Genomic DNA, 9637 nt, shown 5'->3' on the forward strand with positions numbered 1-9637 from the left:
TTCAACAACTACCAGGAGTTGGTAGATAAGGCTCTTATGATTGAAGGGAAGCAGCAGCAGATTGAGAGCCGCAAGAGGAAGTATGGGCAAGGAAAGTACAATTCAGGAGCTCAGTAGAAACCCCGTTTCACCCCGAACCGGGAGGATTTACCCATAACCATGGAGGCCGTAACCACAATGGAGGAATTCCGCATGACCACCATGGCCCTAGGAATGGAAATGGGAGTGGAGCAGGCAGCAATCAGAACTGCTCTAACCCAAGCATGCCCGCCAAGAAGGATTTAAGTCACATCACTTGTTTCAAATGCGGGAAGACTGGACACTACGCCACTGAGTGTTCTGAAGAAAAGAATGGAAATGGCAATGGAAGCTCTGGGAAGAAGTCCAACCCTTTCAATAAGGGACAAGTGAACCATGTGAACGTGGAGGAGGTTGAGGAGCAGCCAGATGCAGTTATCGGTAAGTTTTTGGTTAAGTCATTTACTTCAGTAGTTCCTTTTGATACTGGTGCATCGCATTCATACATTTCAAGGGGATTCGTGGATAAGTATAAGTTGCCCATTAAAGTACTTAGGACACCTATGTTAGTAAGCTCACCAGGAGCGGAGTATATGGCAAGTCAGGGATGTTTTCAGATGCCATTGACCATAGGTAGGCATGTTTTCCCCTCAGACTTGATAATTTTGGAATCCCAAGGATTGGATGTGATACTCGGTATGGATTGGCTATCGATGTATGGAGGAAACATCGATTGCGCTAGTAAGTTAATTCTTCTCACCACACCGGAAGGGAAAAGGATTAAGTATGTATCCAGGTATACTCCTAAGAGTACTCACGTAAATTCCTTCTCGGGTGTTGTAGAGGAGGAAGTGCCTGTAGTGAAGGATTTCCCAGATGTATTTCCAGAGGAACTACCAGGTATGCCGCCAGATCGAGATATTGAGTTTTTGATAGAGCTATTGCTAGGCACCGGACCAATATCGAAGAGACCATACCGGATGCCCGCAAATGACCTGGAGGAGATTAAGAAATAGATTAAGGAGTTATTGGAGAAAGGTTACATTCGACGAAGTTCGTCACCATGGGGAGCCCCAGTGCTCTTGGTTGAGAAGAAGGATAAGTCTCTAGAATGGTTGTTGATTATCGGGCATTGAATGAAGTAACGATCAAGAACAAGTACCCACTGTCGATGATCAATGATCTGTTTGACCAGCTGCAAGGAGCAAAAGTCTTTTCCAAGATCGATCTTCCATCAGGATACCACCAGCTGAAGATTTGAGAACAAGATATACCTAAGACAGCTTTCACCACCAGGTACGTGTTGTATGAGTATACAGTTATGTCATTCGGATTGACTAACGCCCCTGCCTATTTCATGAGTATGATGAACAAGGTGTTCATGGAGTTCGTGGATAAATTTGTCGTGGTGTTCATTGATGAAATTTTGGTGTACTCTAAGAATGAAGAGGAGCATAAGGAGCATTTGCGCTCAGTTCTCGAGAAGCTCGGGGAACACCAGTTATACGACAAGTTCAGCAAATGTGAGTTTTGGTTGAAGGAAGTTAGATTCCTTGGACATGTTATATCAGAAGAGGGTATAGTAGTAGACCCTACCAAGGTTTAGTCAGTCGCTGAGTGGTTGGCACCCACCTTAGTTGGAGAGATCCGCATTTTCTTGGACTCACGGGATATTATCGGAGATTCATTGAGAATTTTTCCAACATTGTGAAACCCATGACGGCTTTGTCGAAGAAGGACACCAAGTTCCATTGGACTGAAGAATGTGAAGCAAGTTTCCAGGAGTTGAAGAAATGTTTGACTACGGCCCCAGTGTTGATTCTGCCTGATATACGCAAGGATTTCCAAGTATATTGCGACGCCTCTCGCTTAGGACATGGAGGAGTACTTATGCAAGACAGAAGAGTTGTTTCATATGCCTCACGTCAACTTCGACCGCATGAGTTGAATTATTCCATCCATGAATTGGAGTTAGCAGCTGTAGTGCATGCGCTCAAGACCTGGAGACATTTTCTTATTGGAAACCGTTGTGATGTGTACACGGATCACAAGAGTTTAAAGTACATTTTTACTCAGACGGCGCTGAACCTCAGGCAGAGGAGATGGTTGGAGCTTATAAATGATTATGATATGAAGCTGCACTATCATCCAGGAAAGGCCAATGTCGTAGCAGACGCTTTGAGCTAGAAGAGTTATGCCAATACCTTGGTAACAAGAGGTTTGCCAAAGGAGTTAGCCGACGATCTCAAGGAACTCTGTTTGGATATTGTTCCTAGAGGTTTTGTTGCAGCGATGGAAGTTCAATCTACATTGTTGGGAAAGATTCGTGAAGCTCAGAAGGATGACTAGGAAATTCCGGAGATAAAGGAGAAGATGAGTGAAGGAAAAGCCAAAGGTTTTCGTGAGGACGAGCACAACACCTTGTGGTTCGAGGACCGTGTTTATGAGGCTGCGGATAAGCCTCATCCGCGAGGGAGCTGAGCGGCGGTTGCGGGAGCGCGGCGGCGATGTTTATCCCGTGGGCCGCGGGAGGTTGGGGACGAGCTGACGAGCAGGGCCCGCCTAGCACCGGCAACGAGAGGAGGCGAGCGAGGGCGAGTGCGGCGCGGTCGACCGAGCGGAAGGATTCGGGTGCGTGTGTGCTGGGACGCTGGCCTTGGGCCAAATGGCCAGCTGGGCCGGTCGGGGTGCTCCTGGGCCAAACCCAGTTTCGGTCCAGGGCGCGTGCGGCGTTGCTTGTTTTAAAAAACGAACACTAAATTGGCCCGAAATAATTCAAATTAATTAATAAAAACACCAAAATAATTTCTAAAATAACTATACAATATTTAGAACCTAATGAACATTTACTTAAGCATGGAACATTTTGAAAATATTTTCCTAATGCAATTAATGCACTTTTTGCAAATAAAATAAGTACCAAAATAAACTCCAAAACTTCAAATAATATTCAAAATAAAATTTCCCACTCTTTTATATTTTGAGGAAGTCATCTTATCCCCTCTCATTTGTTTTTCTCGAGTGGAAAATATTGTTTGAATATTTTAAAACTCCAAAATGCAAAGAAATATGGTATGCATTGAATGATTCAATTAACATCCAAATTTAATAAAAATTGGGATGTTACAAACCTAATCCCTTAAGATGAATCTCGTCCTTGCGATTCGTGTTGGCCAGCAAAAAGGTGTGGATGGTCCTGTCTAAGATCTTCCTCTCGTTCCCAAGTGGCTTCCTCCTCGGTGTGGTGACTCCACTGAACCTTGCAGAACTTGATGATCTTGGTGCGAGTGATCCTCTCTGCAGTCTCAAGAATCTTAATAGGCTTCTCCTCATATGTCATATCTTTCTCCAACTGAATTGCCTCCAGTGGCACTGTATCTCTCAAAGGAATGTCCGCCATCTCTGCATGACACTTCTTCAGCTGGGAAACATGAAACACATCATGAACTCCTAACAAAGCTTCTGGTAATTCCAACTGGTATGCAGCCTCTCCTCTATGTTCCAGAACTCTATATGGTCCCACAAATCGTGGTGTTAACTTTCCTTTGACTCCAAATCTCATAATACCTCAAAGTGGAGACACTCGAAGATATGCTCTATCTCCCACTTCATAGATCACTTCCTTGCGTTTAGCATCGGCATAACTTTTCTGCCTTGATCGAGCTATCTTAAGTCTGTCACGAATCAACTTGACCTTCTCCTCAGAATCCCTGATCAAATCAGGTCCAAACAATTTGCGATCTCCAACTCCATTCCACATCGAAGGTGTCTGCATTTCCTTCCATACAATGCCTCGAAAGGGGCCATCTGCAAACTGGCTTGGTAGCTGTTGTTGTATGAGAACTCTGCGTAGGGTAAGATATCATCCCAACTAGACCTATAGTCTAGCGCACAAGCTCTCAACATGTCCTCCAGAATCTGATTGACTCTCTCTATCTGCCCATCAGTCTGTGGATGGAAGGCTGTACCGAACTCTAGCCTGGTACCCAAAGTTTCGTGTAACTACTTCCAAAACTTTGAGGTAAACTTTGTTCCTCTATCTGATATGAGGCTCCTTGGAACTCCATGTAGACATGCGATCCTGGTCATATATGTCTTTGCCAGCTTAGCACTTGTATAGGTGGTCTTCACTAGAATGAAGTGAGCAACCTTGGTCAAACGATCAAGTATCACCCAAATGGAATGATAACCTGAACGGGTCCTGGGTAACCCCGTGATAAAGTCCATACCAATTTTATCCCATTTCCAATCAGGTATCGGCAACGGCTGAAGTAATCCTGCTGGTTTCTGATGTTCTGCCTTTACTCTCTGACATACATCACATATTGCCACATACTCGGCAATTTCTCTCTTCATACCGGCCCACCAAAAACTTTCCTTCAAGTCCAAATACATCTTGGTGTTGCCTGGATGTATCGAATATGGTGAGTCGCGAGCCTCCTGAAGAATCAACTTCCTGATCTCCGGGTCATTGGGTACACAAATTCGTTGCTCAAACCATATGGTTCCATGTTCATCCTCACGGAATCCTTCTGCTTTCCCTTTGCTCATCATTTCTTTGATCTCAGCAATACCTTGGTCCAACTTCTGGGCTTCTCTGATTCTTCCCAACAATATGGACTGTACCTTGAGTGCGGCAACATAACCTCTGGGAACTATTTCCAACTGTAGGTCTCTAAGCTCATGACATAACCCCTGAGGTAAACCTCCTACTATAAGGGTATTAACATAACTCTTACGGCTCAAAGCATCTGCCACAACATTGGCCTTTCCTGGATTATAATGCAGACTCATGTCATAATCCTTTATAAGTTCCAACCATCTCCTTTACCTGAGATTCAACTCCTGCGTGAAGATATACTTTAAACTCTTGTGATCCGTGTAAACATCACAACGATTCCCAATAAGATAGTGTCTCCATATCTTGAGTACATGCACTACAGCTGCCAACTCCAAATCATGTGTGGCATAGTTCAACTCATGAGGTCAAAGCTATCGTGAAGCATAAGCTACCACTTTTCCCTCTTGCATAAGAACACCTCCAAGTCCCTGACGTAAGGCATCACAATACACCTGAAATTCCTTGTGTACGTCAGGCAGGATTAGCACTGGTCCTGTAACCAAATGCTTCTTCAACTCTTGAAAGCTGGTTTCACACTCTTCAGTCCAAACGAACTTGGTGTCCTTCTTCAACAACGCTGTCATGGGCCTTGCAATCTTGGAGAAATTTTCAATAAATCTCCGGTAATATCCTGCAAGTCCAATGAAACTATGAATCTCGCCAACTGTGGAGGGTGCATTCCATTATGTGACTGATTCTACCTTGGTAGGGTCCACTGCAATCCCTTCACCTGACACTACATGTCCAAGAAATCCAACTTCCTTGAGCCAAAACTCACACTTGCTAAACTTGGCATAAAGTTGATGTTCTCTGAGCTTCTCCAAAAGTAAGCGCAGATGTTCAGCGTGTTCCTCCTAATTCTTGGAGTAAACCAATATGTCATCAATGAATACCACAACAAACTTATCCAAGAACTCCATGAATACCTTGTTCATCATGCTCATAAAATAGGCAGGGACATTAATCAAACCAAAGGACATGTTTGTATACTCATAAAGCCCATACCTTGTGGTAAAAGCTGTCTTGGGTATATCCTTCTCACGGATCTTCAATTGGTCATAACCCGATCGAAGATCGATCTTGGAGAAAACACTAGCTCCTTCTAGCTGGTCAAACAAGTCATTGATCATTGGTAGGGGATACTTGTTCTTCATGGTCACCTCGTTTAAAGAGCGGTAATCCACACACATCCTCAAGGTTCCATCCTTCTGCTCCACTAAGAGTACTGGGGCTCCCCAAGGTGATCAACTCGGGCGAATATACCCTTTCTCTAGCAACTCCTTAATCTGTTTCTTGACTTCCTCCAAATCATTAGCGGGCATTCGATAGGGCCTCTTGGAGATATGTCCTGTGCCTGGTAGAAACTCAATCAAAAACTCAATCTCCCGATCTGGCGGCATACCCGGTAACTCATCCGGAAATACATTGGGATAATCCTTCACCACTAGTACTTCTTCCTGGACAACTCCTATAAGAGAGTTAACCCGAGTCCTCTTGGGCTTAAGCCTAGATACATACTTGATCCTCTTCTTCTCTGGGGTGGTGAGAAAAATCGATCTACTAGCACAGTCAACGTTTCCCTCATACTTGGACATCCAATCCATCCCTAGGATTACATCCAACCCTTCCGACTCTAGTATAATCATATCTATGGGAAAAACATGCCCCCCTATGTTCAAAGGCAATTGGATACATCCCCGACTAGCCATAGACTAGGCTCCTGGGGAACTCACTAGAATGGGTGACTTAAGAGATATGGTAGGAAACTTATGTTTATCCACAAATCCCCTTGATATGAATGAATGCGATCCACCAGTGTCAAAAAGAATGAGTGTTGGAAATGAATTAACCAAGAACTTACCAATCACTGTGTCAGGCTACTCATAAACCTCTTCCACATTGACATGATTCACATGCCCCTTAGTGAAAGGATTGGGCTTCTTGACTCCAGAATTCCCATTGCCATTTCCATTTCCATTCTGCGCCTCAGGATACTCATTGGAGTAGTGACCTGTCTTCTTGCACTTGAAGCAGGTGATGTAACTCATATCCTTCTTCATCGGTGTGGAAGAGTTGAAATGCTGCTGATTGCCATTTCCTCCATTGCCATTGCCATGCTTGTGACCATGGTGGTTGTGTCCATTTCCTCCATGATGAATGTGGCCTCCATGGTTATGGTGATTCCCTCTAAACTTGCTAGTGCCTGATCCAGAACTTCATGAGTACGGGTTGTAGCGGGGTTTCTGTTGAACTCCAAAGTTATACTTCCCATGACCGTACTTCCTCTTAGGATTCTCCATCTGCTAGTGCTTGCCTTCGAGAATGGTAGCCTTATCAACCAGCTCCTGATAGTCCGTAAATGTCGCCACAGTCAACTGAACTCCCAACTCATCGTTCAGTCCCTCCAGAAACTTCTCCTGCTTGGCTGCATCAGTGGCCACGTCCTCTGGGGCGTAACGGGCCAACTTACTGAACTCATCAACATACTGAGATACCGTGCGTCCTCCCTGGCGCAAGCTGCGGAACTCCTTCTTCAGACTCATGGATCCAGCTGAGACATGAGCAGTGCGGAACGCCCGCTGGAACTGCGTCCAAGTCACATTCTCCATGGGGTATGTGGTGGTATAATTCTCCCACCAAGCAGTTGCCGGTCCATCTAGCTGGTGGGCAGCAAACTTCACCTTCTCAGCATCATTGCATCCTGCCATGGCCCGCTCCCTTCCTATCTTGCGAAGCCAGTCATCTGCGACAATCGGCTCCGTGCTGCTGGAGAACATGAGTGGGTTCAGCCTCAGAAAACGGGTAAGACTGTCAATCGGGGGTGGCGGTGGTGGCTTGTTGTTATTGTTGTTCTGGTTCTGAATGAGCATCTGCATTAGAGCATTCTGCTGCTAGATCAATTGCGTAAGCTCCGGCGAAAAGTTGAATCCGGGGTCACATCTTGGAGGCATCTGATGGGTTTTAGAGTGGAAGAGGAGTTAGAATAGAACAAGGCCTAGTGAGTAAAATCACACTACCCATATACACATGATAGCAATAAAACTTCAAATCACTCCAATTCAATTTCAAATAAAGAGGTTCACATGAATAATCAAACCTAATGTAAGCCATGTCACAAGATTTGACAAGGTCTTACAAATGAAATAAAACTAATCTGATAATGAAATCGAATTTCTAAACTCTCATGGTGGTATAAAATCTAACTCTCATCAGATGAGGACCAGTCAACCATGTCGACATCGGGTGTCCTTGCACCACTCTCCGTGTCATCATCTCCGAGCTCATGATGTTGGTCCCTCTCCTGGCTGACATAGGCACCATACGAGTGATCCTCCTGGATGTTTTCTCCCTCATCCAGCTTCTCCTCAGCCTCCTCAAGCTCAAGCTTCAGGTCGTCGATCTTCTCCTGCAATGCGTCCAGCTCTCCCTCGTGCTTGATGCGAGTGTCCTAGAGCTCCTCCTCTAGCTCGGCCTTGCGGGTCATGAGGTTCTTGATGACGATCATGTTGTCCGACAGCTTCAGCTCCATCATGCGAATGTGCTCCTCCATGTCCTAGATATGGGATGCTATCGTCTTGTCCTCCAAGGTACGCACCACATCTCCCTTTGCGTCACGGCGTCCGTATATCACGAAGGAGGTCCTCTTGAGGTCTTCGTCATACACCTCTCGAATGCGTCCGAGAGCAATGTGAGCAGCGATACCCCTGCCCAAGCCCCATGTTGCGGTACCCACATGGAAATCAATGGGCTTGGTGCGGTTTCTAAGGATGCATTCGGGGATATGAGCATCGATTCTCCAACGTGTCTCCTCGGGCAGGGTGGCTGTGAAGGTTCTAGTGAATTTGGGAAGCCCAACCTTCAGGTGCTTCGCGATCTTCACCAGCTGCCGTCCAAAGGGCATGGTCTCATCGGGCGCCTCGAACTCAACAAGGGCTGACGACATCTACATTTTGAAAGAGAGAAGAAATTAGTATTGAAGCATAGAAGGTACGAGACCAAAGGATATATAGGGAATATGAAAAATATAGTTTTTATCCTATGTCTTTTTTTCAATTTCTAGGGGTCGCGTCCTACAGTCAACGTGTGCTCTGATACCATCTTGTAGCGACCCGACTCGGTAAGAGTCGAAGTCTCTGTGCTTACCATGCTAGTCCCTGGATCGACTTGCACACACATTACTTGATGAAATAACAGAAATAACATACATCTCTTTATTACATCGATAGTATAGGAGCAATACATTTATTACAAAATAGGGCATAGAGCCAATAAGCAAATACTGCGAAAGCAAAGTAGTAAATGAGTCCAACTCCACGAGTAAGGTTGAGTGTAGAACATCGACCTATTGCACCTTAGTCCTCGTCGGATATATCTGCAACATGATAAGTTGCAGCCATATAGGTCAGTACATTGAATGTACTGGCAAGTCACATCATAAGTGTAAAGAACCTACTTGTACATGCAATTTGGCTGGTGGAAAGCTCTAAGTTTAGTTTTTGCATAAAGCTAGTTTATCCCTATTAGAAAAGATGTTATTCTACTACTACACATTTGCATAGGATGAGTCGGCAAACCCAACTCCGTCCGTTCCCAAGTTTCATTTAAAACCCAACTGTTTAATTAAAGGTGAGGAGATCTCCCGGCATTTCCACTACTAGATGCTCACGTTGTCCGTAACCAGGGACACGACTAATCGATTAGGTTGAGACTCTCCAGAGGTTGCGCACTTTTCCCCACAAGACTCGACCACCTCCATGATCGGAAGATCGAGACATAGCCTTTCGAAAATGTTCCCTCTTAACCCATGGATAGGCCGGTACACCTACATCATTCTACATCTGCTAGCCCATCCCGGAAGGGGTCACTAACTACTCAACTAAGCCAGAGCCCATATTGGCATGTGGCTAGACACGTAAGCTTCTAGACATGGGAATACGATTGATCTCTTTGAGCCTGGGCGGCCGACCACTAGTGGTGCACCACCATAGGTTAACCATG

At 45.2% G+C, this 9637-nt stretch overlaps 1 protein-coding gene across 1 annotated transcript; it reads right to left on the reverse strand.

Annotated features, from left to right (window-relative positions):
* Positions 1–6516: 6516 nt before the first annotated feature.
* LOC147970960 (uncharacterized) lies at positions 6517–7515 on the reverse strand. Its single transcript, XM_087523747.1, has 2 exons — positions 6954–7515; positions 6517–6842 (listed from the first exon to the last, which is right to left on the reverse strand). Exons 1-2 carry the CDS (start codon positions 7513–7515, stop codon positions 6517–6519), a joined length of 888 nt encoding a protein of 295 aa, XP_087379873.1.
* Positions 7516–9637: the final 2122 nt, after the last annotated feature.

Source organism: Triticum urartu, chromosome 5A (assembly GCF_056163025.1).
Source record: "Triticum urartu cultivar PI428250 chromosome 5A, HENAU_Tu73, whole genome shotgun sequence".
Classification (NCBI taxonomy): domain Eukaryota; kingdom Viridiplantae; phylum Streptophyta; class Magnoliopsida; order Poales; family Poaceae; genus Triticum; species Triticum urartu.

Excerpts from the sequence above, each read along its gene's own strand:
- LOC147970960 (XM_087523747.1), bottom strand. The coding sequence starts at position 7,515 with ATGCAGATGCTCATTCAGAACCAGAACAACAATAACAACAAGCCACCA. Across the intron at positions 6,843-6,953 it reads TAAGGCTACCATTCTCGAAG|GCACTAGCAAGTTTAGAGGG; the intron begins GCAAGCACTAGC and ends GTTCTGGATCAG.